The following is a 17,529-nucleotide window of genomic DNA, read 5'->3' as shown; positions in this document are numbered from 1 at the left end:
AGTCCAACAGGTTTATTTGGAAGCACTAGCTTTCGGAGCGCTGCTCCTTCATCAGGTTCTTGCTTGAATCAAAGTTAATAAAAATCTGGACAATGAAGTCCAAACCATTGAGTCAGGTTCATGGACACATGGATGTGAATCTGCCGCTGGTCCCACCTTTATTTACAAAATTTAACAGAAATGGAATAATTCAGGATTGTGCAAACGGCTGAATGGATCACACAGAACAACTTCAGAAAGGCTGAACGACAGAATAATATTGCGGCTTTTCTTTGTTTAATTGTTTTTCCACAATCTTTTGTTTTGTAGTTGTAAACGGTTTGCAATATCTGGGAGAGTTTGCGCTGTGTGGATGACTGCACTGATGTAAAACAAAAACAAAATATTCTGCGTGCACAAAAGAAGCCCTGAATACTGCATCGTTATAAGTTTGCAATCGTGGTAGTGCTGGAAGGAGTTCAGCAGGTTTTGTTTATGCCTTTGCAACCTTTGTGGGTGTGCAAGGGCTCAGTTTTTAGACTTTACCAACTTGCATGAAGTTGGACTCTGGGAGGTGTCAGCGGCAGTGGGCGGGGCTGCGCTCCGGGGGAATGGACAAGGCGTCAAACCAATACCAAGGCGCAGTCTATCTCCCAGGTTCGGAAGAAGGGAAGTGGCTTAAAACACGGCGGTCGGTTCCAGTCGAAGGTGAACGTAAAAGTTTGAATTCCTGTCGGAAGTTTCGTGCAGGCGGGCCTTGTAGAAACGAGCGGGAGCCGGGCTGATTGAAATCTTCTGGTTTTTCTCCCAGCCTCTGGGACCCATCACATGCAAACTGTAGACTCCCAGCATGACGTTTCCAGGTAGTTCGCTTCTTTCAGTCTCAATGACATTCAGTAAAATGTAGCCGAGCCAGTCTGGCTGCTTGCTGTCAGTTAACTTTAAAACAAGGCATTACTCAACCCGTTAGGACTGACTGAGGGTGACATCACGACATGTTGCTGAAAACAGTTTGCTCGATTGTTGCTGATGTGGGCCGGGCTTCTCCTTTCGCTGTGTCTCTCTGTCATTGCTGTTGGAGCTGCTCTCCAGCCTGGATCATATGACTGGCTGAGCGTAGGAACTGCCTTCAGCCTAGAATTGGCTGGCGATCATTGCCAGCAACATTGTAACATCATGCCTTGAACAAGACCCTGTTCTCCCTTCATCCAGGCATCATTCCCAATGTAATTCCATGACTGCCTGGTGCTACCCGGGCTCTGTGTTCATCCGGAATTTAGGTACATTTTGACTGGGAAACTCAGACGCGTTCACTCAAGTAATGCATATGTGGAACTTGAGGAAACTGTTCAAATGATCAATTTCAGTTTCAGAGCATAAAATACAAGGTTCCCTGTGCTTTGAAGGGACCCTGTTTTGTGTTAATCATTAGTATTTTGCTGAGGTGACTTGTTTCCACGCTTCACTAAATTCAAAAAAGAAAACCTAATTGAAAGCAGAAATCTAGTGACACTTTAACCGAAAGAAATGAATTGTAAATGTGTACTGAGGGTACAGTGTGCAGCAGCTAGATGTACAGATTTCAAGGTTGCTCTGTAATAATTCCAGATTTTTATTGAATTCAAATTCCGTAGAGTCATAGAGATGACCAGTACCGGAACAGACACTTCAGTTCAACTTGTTCATGCTGATCAGATATTCTGAAGTAATCTGGTTCCATTTACTAGCATTTAGCCTATATCCCTCTCAACATTTCCTATTCATATACTCAGTGACCCACGTGTCCGGTTTCTGCAGTTTCAGTTACCCACCGTTTACAGCGACCTGAACATATTATAGGGAATGTTCCAGAACCAGGGACCAGGAGGCTGCTGGGAAGGTACGTTTCCCATTAAAATGAATGGTATCGCACCTATTCCTGGTTTTGACTTCCGCGGTAGATTTTGGAAAACGTATCCCCCGTGGGAAGGGGGCACTACTGTACACACCCTGATGCCTTTGAAAAGTTGTAATTGCACGAGCCTCCACCATTTCCCCTGGCAGATCATTCCATAGCGCACCATCCTCTGCGTGAAAATGTTGCTCCAAAGATCCCTTTTAAATCTTTCCCCTCTCACCTTAAACCTATGCCCACTAGTTTTGGACTCCTCTGACCTGGGGAAAAGACCTTGGCTATTCACTCTATCCATGTCCCTGAAGATTTTATAAACCTCTATTAATGTCACCCCTCAGCCTCCAATGCTCCAGGGAAAATTGTCCCAGTCTCTTGCCATAGCTCAAACCCATCAACCCTGGCAATATCCTTGTAAATCTTTTCTGAACCCTTTCAAGTTTCACAGCATCCTTTCTATAGGAGGAAGACTGGAATCGAAAGCAATATTCCACAGCGGCCTAACCAATGTCCAGTACAGTTGCAACATGACCACCCAACTCAATGCACTGACCACCATATTCCATAATGGTTGATTTTCTCAATCGCACTTGCTTTGAGTAAAATTTTATGTGAGACCTGCATCAGCTCATCTGTCGAGTCCCTCATGCGTATCTTTGTTAGATCCAGGGGTAATTATTCCTAAATTGCACTCCTGCTTAGCCTCCTTTATTGCACCCTCCATTAATATGAGGTCATCCAATACTCTGCTGATGGTATTTGATTCCACAGCAAGGTCTCTTCACCCATTAACCCTGCCCTCACTGACATCTTAGTGAGGAACATATTGGTTTTAAAATCCTCACCCTTGGTTTCAAATCTCTCCACAGTTTTGCCCTGCCCCATCAATGTAATCTCCACCAACTCTACAGATCTCAGCTATCTGTACTCCTCAATCTAGCCTTTTGAGCATTCTTTATATTCATTGCTGATTGTGTCTTTAGTTCAATGCACTGGAAGTTCCTCCTTAAGCCTCTCCACCTCCATCTCTAGCTTGCTTTTCTCCTTTGAGACACACCACAAAACTGACCTCTTTGACAAAGGCTCTAGCCATCTGCCTTAATATCTCTGAAGTGCCTCAGTGTCAAGTTGTGTTTAATAATGAAGCATTTTGGGACATTTTATGTTAAGAGCACAATATTGATTTATTACCATGTGTACCGAAGTAAGGTGAAAGGTTTTGTTTACGAGCAGTACAGGCAGATCATAGCAAGCAAGGGTGTACAGAACAAAAGGTTTAGACAGAGTCATACAGGTAACATTACACAGTGCATACAAGAGAGATCAACGTTAGCAAGATCAGCATTATTTGAGGCTAGAAAGTCCATTCAGTAGTCCAATAACAGCTGGGAAGAAGCTGTCTTTGACCTACTGATGCTTCTGTTCAGGCTTCTGTATCTTCTGCCTGATGGAAGAGATTGTAGGAGATTATTACTGGGGTGCAAAAGGTCTTTGATGCTGTTGGCAGTGCTGTGTTCTCCCAGCCTCCTGCTTGTCTACCTGGGATTCCAGCAGTTTATTTGTCTTTAACCAAGTTTGTACCGCTGTGAAGACTCTTCAAAAGGTGTAGAAAATAGGTTTTCTGCCTATTGGCAGCTCCCCTTACACCCACCCTCAGTCCTGAAGAAGGGTTGCACTCAAAACATTGACTTCTCCACCCCCGATGCTTCCTGGCTTGCTGTGTTCTTCCAGACTACTGCCTGTCTACCTTTCCACATCAGCGAGCTGTGTAAATGGAGTCCATGGATAGAAATTTGGCTCCCGTGATGGCCTGGACTATGCACACCACCCTCTGTAGTCAATATAGGCAATATAATAGTCAATATAAAGCAATGTAACAGTAATAATCACATTCATATTGAAGTGTACAGCATGTTATTGATGCAGATACTGCAGACATCAACACCAATGTTTGTGGAACCCTCAAATTATTATAACTTTGTACTAGATATTGTGAAGGAAGGGAACCTAAGCATGATTCATGTGAGATCTGTTTGAGGGAAGATACAATATTCTAAGATATGAATAATCAAAATGAATTATGTAGGAGGAATGAATTAATTTACAAGTATTTGTTAAAATGAGAATTCATATCTGTAAAAAAGAAATGAATATTGGAAATGATAATTGTCAGTTTAGTAGATATTCATGTTATTCAATTAAATCTGCTTAATGGATAAAGTTTCATTCTCTATTTGTTCAGCTATCGATACTGTTTCAGTTGGAAACATACTTTTTTAAAAATTTGCAGACCCATTAAATATTTGTGATGAAAATAGTATCTTTATTGCAATTGTACGTCTTTTAACTCCCATACCATCTATCTTTCCCATAAACTCTCCCTCATGCCACACCCATATCATTTCTTTCATTTACTCCTGTCACCCATTCCCCATTCCACACCTCCCAATCTGCCCAGCTTCCCATTCTGCTGCCCTTTCCACCAATTCTGTCCCCCTTCCTCACCTATATATACTGACCCACCCCATCCCATTCCTGCATTCCTGCCCCTTCCCAGCTGTTTCCTGCATCCAATCCCGTCTATCACATCCAGAGCAGGGTGTGCAGGGTCAATATGTGAGGTGCATGTGCTGGGTTCCACCTTGTAAGTCAAACGCTCTAATTTTGTGTTTTCTTTAAAATAGTGTGTCTGTGACTTTGCATTGTGATATTGTGCACAGCTTAATATACTTGACTGGAGGCAAAACTGATAAATTGGTTTTGGCAAAACTCAGTGGTATAACAAATGAACTTTTGACCAAGGCTTTGTTATTAAACAATAGCTGGGCATAAACTCTCACTTCCTGGGATTGGCAAGAGAGCCTGGCCTGGGTTGTCAATCTTCTCTTGCTGAAATGTCTTTTAAAGATTCTGCTCAGCACATTTTCAATTATTGGAATATGGTGATGAAACTACGATGTAGTTTATTTGCCATAAATTGAATTTCCTGACCTGCATAAATTAACGTTAAAACTTCCTTTTATCTCCCTTCCACAACAACAATCGGCCTTTATGTATATGCATCTTGTGGTAAAGAAATTGTCTTTTGAGTACTTAACAAGGAAGAAATCTGGATGCAGAGCAGAAAAGAAAGAGTTAACTGGGTTGAGGAGAGAGACGCAAGATATGGCCTAAAGGAATGCAATGCAGTAGATTTCAATGGAGGAGACAGCAAAAAGAGCTGACAGTGGAGTGATGGCAGTACAGGAAGCAGTAAGTAGGACAGCAGGGAAATGAAAAATATGGCTGTGGTTTTCCTTTTTTCAGATTAATGATGGGGTGCGCATGTTAGGTGTCGACTAACCTGTCACTGCCCAATACAAAAAAAGCTTGCTTGATCATGAACCAGTCAATTTGTTACGAGCTGCCAGACAAACGTTAAGTATTTTGGTTGATCACAGACTTTGACTATGGCAGCCCAGCTTCCCATTAACTACTGATCAAGTAGAGGCTGGCAGCTTCTGGGCTTCAAAGAGCAATGGTCAAGGTGTATTCCTTGGGGTAGCTAATGGGGTGAATGTAAGGTTTTTTCTTTTGCTCCTCATGGGCTTTGGATTACAGGGAGAGGTGGTCGAAGGCAAGAGCAGAGGGTGGCTTTCAGATGCCACCTGCATGCCCACATCTGTGCCTCCCCCAGTTGTCTCCAGATTTGGGTAATTGGAAGCCTTCCTCACTTGGCAAGATTAAACACGCACAATGCTGGATGTTTCTCTCTCTGGAGTTAAGGTTTTGAGTCTGGTATGACTTCTTCTGTTCCCTGGGTTGAGAGTGTGTTGCTGGAAAAGAACAGGAAGTCAGGCAGCATTCAAGGAGCAGGAGAATCAATGTTGCTGGCATAAGCCCTTCATCAGCCCATTTCTGATGAAGGGCTTATGCCCAAAACATTGATTCCCCTGCTCCTTGGATATGGCCTGACCTGCTGTGCTTTTCCAGCAACACACACACGACTCTGATCTCCAGCATCTGCAGTCCTCACTCTCTCCTCCTCCTTCAGTAGCCTGAGTTCTTAGAAAATTTGAAAGTGAGTATGTGGGTCTTGAAGTCAGTTCACTGGGCACTGAGAACTGGTGTGTCTTCCATACCAAACTGATATCGGAAGGACAGGAGTTTTGAAATTCTCAAGTAGATAGAATATTGAAAGTAGAGAAGCTGGCTGGAGTGATATTTTGATTAGGATCTCAGCAACAGCGGGAAGTTGTGGTTATATAAACAGGGCAGTGGAAAAATGTTCTAAACAATTTGGTATGGATTTGTGTATCTATGAGTTTAGCTTGGTTGCTTTTACTGTTATCAGTTTAATTTGTTTTTTTTCTTTAAACTGAATTTAAATTCTCAAAATGCCATGATGGGTTTGGAGCTGACTACATTATTAGTTTGGGCCTCCTGAATTACTTGTCCACTGACATACAGAATGTGATGAAAATTCAAAATTTGATTGTAAGTTATTTCTCCCCTAATAATATGAAGGACCAAATTATTAAGATAATGTAAATGTGGAATAGGAGGTAATCATTTAGACAGCTTCGTATGTTCCATTTGCTTTTATAAGCATTAAGTTACATGTCATAGTGCCTTATGTCTACACTTGTCCCATCTGCTGCCAAAGAAATGCAATTTTTCCTGCATTTTATTCAGAGGTCGACTCACAAAAGTAGAGCCACAGTTCTCACGTTGATAAAACTCGATTATTTGTATAATACTTCTGATTTGCAATGATCATCTCTCAACGTTCAGTACATCTCTGGCTTGATTTTGTATGGATGTTCTTAACAGTAAACTGCTTTTGATTATTCTCCCTTAACTCTGCTGTTTCATACAAAAAACTTCAGAAGAACTTGAAATGATTTTGTATGAGTTTTCATGTAGCCATATAATTTATGAAACTTATTGTGTCTCACTCTCCAAAATGTGCCATGAGATCTTTTTACACCTAGTGAAAATGTTTACAAGACCTCAGTTTAATGTTTTACCTTTATTTCCAGTAATGATCCTGGCTTGATCCAGTAAGTACCTCACTCTAAAGTGCAATGTTGTACTATTAACTTAGTCAACTGACACTGGTGTGTACTTGAAGATTGAGCTAGTTTGTTTGGTCCTTGGGTCTTGATTGAGGGTGGTTGCTTGATTTCAGAATCTAATTTGATGCTGTGTCCAATCTTAGGTTGCCCTCACCTGTGGTTTGTGTGTACAGCAATTGTTTGTCATGGGGTTAATGATGCTAATTGTTATGCTGTGGAACTGAATGGTGTGAACACGAGAAGAAAATTATTTACAAATCCACTATAACTGTCCAGACTGTATACATTTTGAAATTTCAAAATCTGAGCTTTAAATAGCAGAGTCTGCTACAACCATTCCAGACTCTGATTAACCTTGGTGTCAGAGAATGTTCAGATGAAAGCCCATAGTACAACAGCAAAATATTGCAAAAAATCTTTTTTGAATGGAACATGAATGGTTAAATATTATTCTGAACATTATTATTTTACATATGAGTGCATTGTTGATGGGAAGAAGTGAGCATACAGTCACATTTGAGGGTGTAGAAATAGTTGAACATTTGTGTGAGAAGCTGCTTGAAATTATTTAGTCACAATATTTCCTGGAACTGTGTAACTGAAAGTTAAGCCAGTATTTTAATCATTTTATCACTCTGGCATAGAATATGATTACAAATGAGAAACATACGTGGAATTTGAAATTGTCTGAATATCTGGATTACAGATATTCATCTGAGTCCACTTCAATCAATTTAAATATTTAGAGCTCCATAACATTAGTGGACCTGGAGCAAAATTAAAATTAAAAGGTAACACTTAAAATTGCAAAGACAGTTATCTCTTAACAATGTGAGCAAACATTGTTATGTGCAACAAATGTTTCAAATAAAACTCCTCTGTTGTGTTCCAAACTGCTTTTTTTATATAGTGGAAGTGCTGTTTTTGGTTTAATCCTACTTTTTGTCATTGGATGTTTGAATAATGGTATACACGCATGTTCAGAAGGGAGGATTTAAGAGAGAGAAATTATCACAGTTTCCACATGTTATAGCAGTCTCACTCCTTGAGTTGAGATAGACCACAAAAATAAGAAGCAATAGAGGCATCCTTGTACAGGAAAGTCTTTGTCTCTGAACTAGTAATCCTATTAGAATAGAATTGCTGACCCTAAATATAACACTCCATTATTGTATTTGGCATATGGCGAGGATTGAACCTAAGATTTTCTTAAATGCATTTATGAACTAAAATAATTAGGGAGACGCTAAGTGGAAAAGTTAGTTTTGATTCATGTTCCTGATTGAAGGGGTGGAATGACTAAATAAGTCACTCATAAGGCCCATAACATTTGCTTTCTGTTTGAAGTGACCAAGAGGAACCCTACTTCATTAATTCGATTCTCCTTTCATCCGTAACTTGACCCAGCACTGATCGTTATCACTAATTCCCATCCAAAGTACCTGTGTGCTTATATAAGAATCAGATTCACCATATGATTGACTGTCACAATCCCATCCTCCAAATTTGATTGATATACAGTCTCCTGAAGGTTGCTACCTATCGTTAAATGTGTTCCTGGAGATTTCATCATTTACCTTCATTTTGCAAAAGTTATGACACTCATCTGAATCAAAACTGAAGCAGAAAAAAAGCTCAGTTCCAAAGTAGGAATCCTTGAGGACCTGAGGACCAAGCATATTTGATGTCCTTCTGCATTCAGGCCTACCTTCCCCTTTGATCTAATGAAACACAATTGTAGTAAAATACGTGAAGCAAAAGCCTCTTGACAGTTTTATACACAGTTCTTTCATAATAAAGCAAATCAACAGTTAAAGAACCAGAAAGATAAATCTTACACAATTGAAGAGACAGGTTTTGAAGTTGGGAAAGGGCATAAAGTGAAGAGTTTTGGGGAGAAACTACATTTTAAAAACCTATATTCAACATTTACTGTAATTTCAAGTGCTAAACCACTCGGGTCAATCTTTGATTTTAGATACCACTTCCAATATCAAATTTTATGGGCTCCAGCTCTGTATTCTGGACAAATGCCATCAGGCAATGTGAAAGCCCCTGAGTGGGACTCCACTGATTGTTGCCTTTGGTCTTCGTTTCTGACAGGCCTGTATGATCATGGCTGGGTGGGAGTTTTAATTCTGGAAAGCAACACTGTGCAGATTTTCAAAGTCGAAGTGATAGAGAAATTTCTGCAAATACTCAGCAAGCCAGTCAGAATGTGTGGAGAGAGAAGAACGGTTAAGATTGTAGATTGATGATTTGTCATCAGAACCAGAAAAAGTTACAGATATGACGCTATAAGTTAGAACAGAACAAAGCAAGGAAAGGGCAGAGGTTGAGGTAGGAAAGGGGAAGCTCAGGAAAATCAGTTATTACCATTGCAATGGTTAGAGAGGTATGTTTCAGTTGCAAACTGTATTTCTACATTCTTTTGGATTGTCCTAACACCACCTGAGACATTAGTCCTGCATTCCTTGAGGTTTGAGGACAATCTGGGAGAGTCATTGAGTCATACAGCATGGAAATGGACTCTTAGGTCTAACACGTCTATGTCAATCAAGTTTCCCAAACTAAACCATTTGCCTGCTTTTGGCCAGTATTCCTCTGAACCTTCCCTATTCATGTACCTGACCAAATGTCTTTTAAATGTTATAACTGAACCTGCATCTACCACTTCCTCTGGCAGTTCATTCCACATGCAAAGCACCTTCTGTGTGAAAAAGTTGCCCCTCAGGTCCTTTTTAAAACGTTCTCTCCTCACCTTAAAAATAATCCCTCTAATTTTGTATTCCTCAATGCAAAGGGAAAGACCTTTATGCCCCTCATGATTTTATAAACCTTTGCAAGATCACCCCTCAACCACCTCCACTCCAGTGTAAAAGTCCCAGCCTAACCAGCCTACCCCTATTAGTCAAATCCTCCAGTCGCAGTAACATCCTAGTAAATCTTTTCTGCAACCTCTCTAATTTAATAATATCCATCCTATTGCAAGGCAATCAAAACTGTACACAGCACTCCAAAGATGGCCTCATCAATGTCCTGTACAACCGCAACATGACCTCCCAATCCCAACACTTAATGGTCTTAGCAATGAAGACAAGCATGTTAAACGTCTCCTTGATATATCCTGCATACCTGTGATGTAGATTTCAAAGAACTATGTATCTGAACCCCTGGGTGTCCCTGTTTGACAACACTCCCAAAGGTTCAACCATTAACTGTATGAGTTCTGCCCTTGTTCATCTTACCAAAATGTAATACCTTGCATTTATCAAAATTAAATTCCATCTGCCACTCCTTAGCCCATTAGCCCAATTGATGAAGATCCCTTTGTCATCTTAAAATTACTGTTTAGAAGTGTACCGACAACTGAACAACCAGGAACACTACAGGCAACTACCAGCTGATCCAACCATAGAGCATTACCCGTGAACTAAAAACATTGATTGAAACTTTTGATCCACTCGTTCAGAATTCCCTACTCACCCTCATCCCACTTAGTTTTCACAGAGGCAACTTCTACTGCCTTCCAAAGGTACACAAAGCCAACACACCATGACGTCCCATCGTATCAGGCAATGGGACTCGGTGTGAGAACCTCTCTGGCTATGTCGAAGGCATTTTGAAATCCATTGCACAGGAGCCGCCACCTTCTGTCACAACGCTACAGAAACCCAGCACCCACAGACCAGTGGAACCAGGAACATTCCTTATCACAATGGATGTGTCAGCACTCTACACCAGCATCCCCCACGAAGATGGCATCATGGCAACAGGCTTAGTACTCAATACCAACAACTGCTAATCTCCAAGCACTGTCCTACAACTCATCCCCTTCACCTTTGACAACCATTTCTTCACCCAGACACATGGAACAGCCATGGGGACCAAATTTGCACCCCAATATGCCAGCATGTTCGTGCACAGGTTTGAACAGAGTTTCTATGCAGGACCTCCAACCAGCACTATACACCAGATATATTGACAACATTTTCTTCCTCTGGACTGTGGTGAGGAGTCACTGTAACAACTACACAGGGATATCAATAAGTTTCATCCCACATCAGACTCACCATGGACTGCTTTTTAATATCTGTCTCATTCTTGGACATCTGCATCTCCATTAAGGATGGGCCCCTTAGCCCCTCACTGTACTGCAAATCCACGGATATATTAAAACAGCTAGCCCCTCCGGACAAGCCTTACACATACACAGGATCAGTTTAGATGAGGAGGAACATAACAGACACTTGGAAGTGCTCAAGGATGCCCTCATAAGAATGGAGTATGAGACTCAACTCATTGACCACCAGTTCTGACGTGCCACAGCAAGAAACCGTAATGACCTCCTCAGGAGCCAGATATGAGCTGCAACCGATAGGTTACTCTTCGTTGTTCAGCACTTCCCGGGAAGCCAAAAAACTCTTCACAGCCTACAGCACATTATCGATAAGGATGAGCACCTCGCCAAGGCGTTCCTCATGCCTCCAATTCTTGCCTATAAGCAACCACCAAACCTCAAACCTCATTGTTTGCAACAAACTGCCTGGCTTTCAGGGCAACACTATACGACCCTGTCACGGCAGACGCTGCAAGCCATGTCAGAGTGTCGACATGGACACCACCATTACACGTGGGGACACCACCCACTATGTACACAGCAAGCACTATGTGACTTGGCCAACATTGCCTATCTCATACGCTGCAGGCAAGGATATCCTGAGGCTTAGTACATTGGCGAGATCGAACAGAGGCTGCGGCAACAGATGAATGGACACTACACACCAATCACCAGGCAGGAGTATTCCCTTCCAGTCGGGGAACACTTCAGCCGTCTGGGACGTTTAGCCTCGGACCTTTGGGTGACCATCTTCCAAGGTGTACTTCGGGACAGGCAGCAGCGAAAAGTGGCCGAGCAGAGGCTGATAGGCAAGCTTAGTACCCATGGGGACAGCCTCAACCAGGACCCTGGGTTCATCTCATACAACAGGTGACCCCACTGCACTATACACTCTCTCTCTCTGTCTGTCTGTCTGTCTCTCTCTCTCTCTCTCTCTCTCTCTCTCTCTCTCTCTCTCTCTCTCACGCAGACACTCACTCACTCCTACAGACCCATACAACCCCCACACTCTCACTCACAGATGGACCCTACACACACATCCACACACTCTCACAGATACTCACCCCCACCACCACCACTACAGACACACACACACACACACGTTTGTGAGGTGAATTTGTACTTGCAGAGTTACATTTTATTTTGCTCAAAAACTGCATAAATCCTTGTAAAATTCTGTAAATCCCACTTTAGAAATAGAATCAGTCTGACCTAACATTAGGACACAGACAGACTTTAACCTCACACCTTCACTGCATTATCTGAACTGAGATGATACCTATTGTTAAAAGCTATCTTGCGAATGTAACTTTAAAAAAGTTCTGGGATTTACATATGAAGGAACCGAAATTAACATGACCTTTCTAAAAGATGAAAGACTCCAGCCACATTTGTTTAATATTACATTCCATGACACTGCAATCCTGTTGCTATCAATTATGTGTCGTATGATTCTGCTCCACAGCCACCTGATGAAGAAGCAGTGCTTCAAAAGCTAGTGCTTCCAAATAAACCTGTTGGACTATAACTTGGTGTTGTGATTTTTAACTTTGTTTAGACTAAGTGTAGATGGTCTCCACCACAGTTTGGGACTGAACCCATAACGTGAGAGAAGAGTTTAAGGAAAAATGATTAAGCCAAGAAAACTAATGGAAGAGATTTTCAATTCGATGACTGTGTTCTGTATAATTAGGCCAACTGCATTTGTAAACTCTCAGTGGAATGACATGACACCACATCTGTGCTTCAGTCTGAATGTGTTTACTGCATTGACAGTTACTGGGAGAAACTGCCAGGAATTATTGAAGCAGCTTGTGAGAAAACACTGCAACTTTAAATGAACAATTAAATGATTAATCATGTTATTATCAGTTCTTCGATGAGTGGATGATGCAGCGTTTTTGAAGTAAACTGAAATGAAGAAGCAACTACTTCTGTTTTACCAGATTCATCATCGATAAATCAGGAATGATCTGGTTTTGAAGTTGGAACTTGGTTCAATTAGAGTTGTTTTAAAGACTCTCTCTAAAATCAGTCATTTCAAGTTTTCCTGAGTCAATTCAGATCACAAATATTGAAACAGGCTTCTGACATTATTTTAGTAGTTGTGCATGCTCTATAACAACAGATTCTGGTAGAAATCGCAAATATCTGAAGGTTTTTACCATAAAGGTGTCCCAAATGTAATCTTTTGAGATTTTACCAATAACTTTCCTCTTCATCAACACTGGCATACAGCTGGATTAGGACTCTTCACTATCTCATTTCATATTCATTTGAGCTTTGAGATTATTGTTACCGTTGTTATAGTAACAGTTTTGGCTATTCAGTGAGGTTTCCTTTAGTGAGTTGTTTTGCTCAATAACACTGGGCATGTAAGACTACATTGTACAACTGAAAAGAAAGCAAAGGAAGTATTTGTGAATGTTTGTTCATTTTAGTGTTAACTCGTAAAATGTCCAGTTTCCAACAATATTCACATTATTGGAATTTTGGATTTAAAACTGCTCTGCACACAGGGGAAGTGGATGAGTCATCTGAATATTAATTTTCTAGTTTCAAATAATTTTAAAGCTCCAAAATACATTCCTCACCCTTCTGGGTTCCCTCCAACGAGTAACAGACTCTCGTAAAGCAGGAAGATTGCTAGCTAAATTTACTGAACCATAAAGAGAGATTCCTGACCTTGTTCTTATCACATTAAATAGCAAACATTTTTGAAGTTCTGCAGATTTGATTTACATAGTACCTCAGTCATCTTCAACAACAAATCGATGAATGGAGTTTTCCGCTAACTTGAAATGTTTGTCAAAGCATGAAATTCACCCATAGTTACCATTGTTTTCCCGAGTAAGTCCAGCATTGTCATTCCAAATGTAACATCAGTCATCTTTGTTTTGAAGTACTCCAAAGATTGTTGTTTATGTTATGGTATGACTTTCTGTTTTATTTTTAAAAATTTCTGAGCCATCAGCACTCTAAAAACCAACGTGCTACAAATTCTCGTTCAGTTGAGTGCATGGAATTAACAAATCCACAAGTGCCTATTTTAGGAAGAATTTGAAATGCATAGCTTTGGCAAATAGAGTTAAGGAGATGCGGGAGATACTAAACAAGCATTTTTCAACAGTATTTATTGTGAAGAAGTACATGGAAGATATAGAATGTAGGGAAATAGATGATGACGTTTTGAAAAATGTCCATATTACAGAGGAGGAAGGTATTAAGGTGGATAAATCCCCAGGACGTGATCAGGTGTACCCTAGAACTCTGTGGGACGCTAGGGAAATGATTGCTGGGCCTCTGACTGAAATATTTGTATTGTCGATAATATTGCCGGAAGCCTGGAGGTTGGTTAATGTGGTATCACTGTTGAAGAAAGTTGGTAAGGACAAGGAACTTTAGACCAGTGAGCCTGATGTCAGTGGTGGGCAAGTTGGAGGATTAAGGGACAGGATGTGCATATATTTGGAAAGTCAAGGACTGATTGGGGATAATTAAAATGGTTTTGTGCGTGGGAAATCATGTCTCTCAAACTTGATTGAGTTTTTTGGAGAAGTAACAAAGAGGATTGATGAAGGCAGAGCAGTAGATGTGATCTATATGGACTTCAGTAAGGTGTTCAACAAGGTTCCCCATGAGAGACTGTTTGGCAAGGTTAGATCTCACAGAATACAGAGAGAACTAGCCATTTGGTTACAGAACTGGCTCAAAGGTAGAAGACAGAGGGTGGTCGTAGACGGTTGTTTTTCAGACTGGAGGCCTGTGACCAGTGGAGTGCCACAAGGATCTTTTCGTCATTTATGCTCACATCCAAATCATTTATATAAGAAGTATAGTTAGTAAGTTGCAGGTGACACCAAAATTGGAGGTGTAGTGGGCAGTGAAGAAGGCTACCTCAGATTACAACAGGATCTTGATCAGATGGGCCAGTAGGCTGAGAAGTAGCAGATAGAATTTAGTTTAGATAAATGCGGGACGCTGTATTTTGGGAAAGCAAATCTTAGCAGGACTTATACAGTTAATGGTAAGGTCCCAGGGAGTGTTGCTGAACAAAGACACCTTGGAGTGCAGGTTCATAGCTACTTGAAAGTGGAGTCACAGGTAGATAGGATAGTGAAGAAGGTGTTTGGTATACTTTCCTTTATTGGTCAGAGTATTGAGTACAGGAGTTGGGAGGTCATGTTGCGGCTGTACAGGACATTGATTAGGCCACTGTTGGAATATTGCGTGCAATTCTGGCCTCCTTCGTATCGGAAGGATGTTGTGAAACTTGAAATGTTTCAGAAAAGATTGACAAGGATGTTGCCAGGGTTGGAGGATTTGGGCGACAGGGGAGAGGCTGAACAGGCTGGGGCTGTTTTCCCTGGAGCGTCGGATGCTGAGGGGTGATCTTATAGAGGTTTATAAAATCTTGAGAGGCATGCATATGGCACATAGACAATGTTTTTACCCTGGGTCGGGGAGTCCAGAACTAGAGGGCATAGGTTTAGGGTGAGAGGGGAAAGATATAAAAGAGACTTAAGGGGCAACTTTTTCAAGCGGAGGGTCGTACATGTATGGAATGAGCTGCCAGAGGATGTGGTGGAGTCTGGTACAATTGCAACATTTAAAAGGCATCCGGATGGGTATATGAATAAGAAGGATTTGGAGGGATATGGGCCGGGTGCTAGCAGGTGGGACTAGATTGGGTTGGGATATCTGGTCGGCATGGACAGGTTGGACCGAAGGGTCTGTTTCCGTGCAGTTTATCTTTATAACTCTATCACTCTATGACACTGCTTCCATTGTCTAAAAATATTTATTGTGTGCTATCTTTCCAGTGACTTATTTCATTAGCATTCACAACTGAGATTGACAGTTCTAAACTAACATTCCATGATGACATCCTCATTAGTAGTTGTGAAACCTCTTGGGTACAGCCTAAATAAAGAGGTTCCTGACACTGACTCAAAGACTAAAAATGATGCAACAACAAAATTACTCCCTGTCAAAGTTGTTCAGGTAATCCTTGGTTTTTTGAAACAGGTGGATCATTTTGGATGTACCTGTGTTTGAGGTAGTGGTGATGCTGGTGGGAAAAGGGAGAAGGAGTGATTAAGAGAGCACATAAAGTTCAATTTCCTTCCACTAGAGAAGAACAATATGTACCACTGCCCCTATGACATACACAGGTAGACTAGATAAGGTTATGAACATACCTCATTGAAGTAGCTAGATAAATTCCTGCACTCAAAATATCAACTTTTTCTAAAAGTCAATGCCCCAAAATGGAATCAACACTGTTCGTGGTAGGCATAGACTTCTTTGTAAATACAGGCAGTGACTAAATTTGGGATGATGCATCTTGCTGTAAACCTAATGAGAACAACTAAATGTGTAGGGTTCAAATAAGGATTGGAATATTTTTTCACCTTTCTTGGTAAAAGTATTTGTAGAGTTTTTTAACAGCTTGAGAACAAAAGTTTATTTTGACTAACCCTTACAACATCAGGGAACCTTCCTCATCGAGACAAAATTTTAAAATGCAATTTGCTAAATGTGAACACACTCTTAGAAGTGTGATAATTTTGTCATCAGCATTTTTTTCAGCTAATTAGTGATGTGAAGTAGACTGGAAAGTATATATGTCACCAGAATTGCTTCCAATATTGTTGAAGAGTGGGAAATTGCCTATTGTAAAGGGCCAATATTGGCCCTGGTAGCGTTTGTCTGTGATACTCAAGTGGACAATTGAGAGAACAGTGCGTTGTTAGATAAAATCCAATATGTTGTCTCAGATTGAAAATAATCACCTGTGCTTTCAAATAAAAGCATGAAAGTTCTTCTGGTCTCCTAGATAATATTTATTACTCAATTAACATCACAGGAACACTACTTTCATTGCTCTTAGACACTTTTGTTTATGAAAGCAACTGGTGCGTTTCCCTATTTTACATTAGAGTCTGCACTTCAGAGCTGTTTCATTGAGCTCTGAATTATTTTGGAATGTATTGGAAGTTGTGAAAATCGAAACGTCTTCCTTTCTTTGAAATATTCTAGACTTTAGACTGGTGTGGTGCATTAACATACTGTCATTTGATTCTTTTATCTGTGGTCATATCTAGCCAGGTAGTCTTCTGTCACTGATAAGAATTCTAAGTGAAATCAATTTGGACAGCTCTCACCAAATTGTCTTTCTGGGAATCTTGCGCATACACCCACCACAAAATTAGAGAGAATTATTTTTCGATCAGCCCCCTGATTTTCTCAGCGCATTTTACAATTCCCCAAGTTGGATTTATTGCTTGCTGTAGTTTGCACCTCTTGTCCTGACAGTGCTATTGATATATCTACACCACGTATAGTTCAAGGAAGTAGCTCACCACCACCCTCTCAAGGGTCATCAGGAATGGGCAACAGATATTGGCTTTGCTATTGAAACTAGGAGAAAGTGAGGACTGCAGATGCTGGAGATCAGAGCTGAAAATGTGTTGCTGGAA

At 40.9% G+C, this 17,529-nt stretch overlaps 1 protein-coding gene across 1 annotated transcript in view; it reads left to right on the top strand.

Moving 5' to 3' along the window:
• The first annotated feature begins 570 nt into the window (after positions 1-570).
• Positions 571-17,529, top strand: part of arhgef3 (Rho guanine nucleotide exchange factor (GEF) 3) — a 328,180-nt gene continuing 311,221 nt past the window's right edge. The window contains exon 1 of the mRNA XM_043708105.1: positions 571-842. Coding sequence (XP_043564040.1) covers positions 808-842 — 35 coding nt within the window. The 5' untranslated portion in view covers positions 571-807. The remainder of the gene's footprint in view (positions 843-17,529) is intronic.

The sequence above is a fragment of the Chiloscyllium plagiosum genome, chromosome 18 (assembly GCF_004010195.1).
Source record: "Chiloscyllium plagiosum isolate BGI_BamShark_2017 chromosome 18, ASM401019v2, whole genome shotgun sequence".
NCBI lineage: Eukaryota > Metazoa > Chordata > Chondrichthyes > Orectolobiformes > Hemiscylliidae > Chiloscyllium > Chiloscyllium plagiosum.
This window is presented reverse-complemented; position numbering and strand designations above follow the sequence as displayed.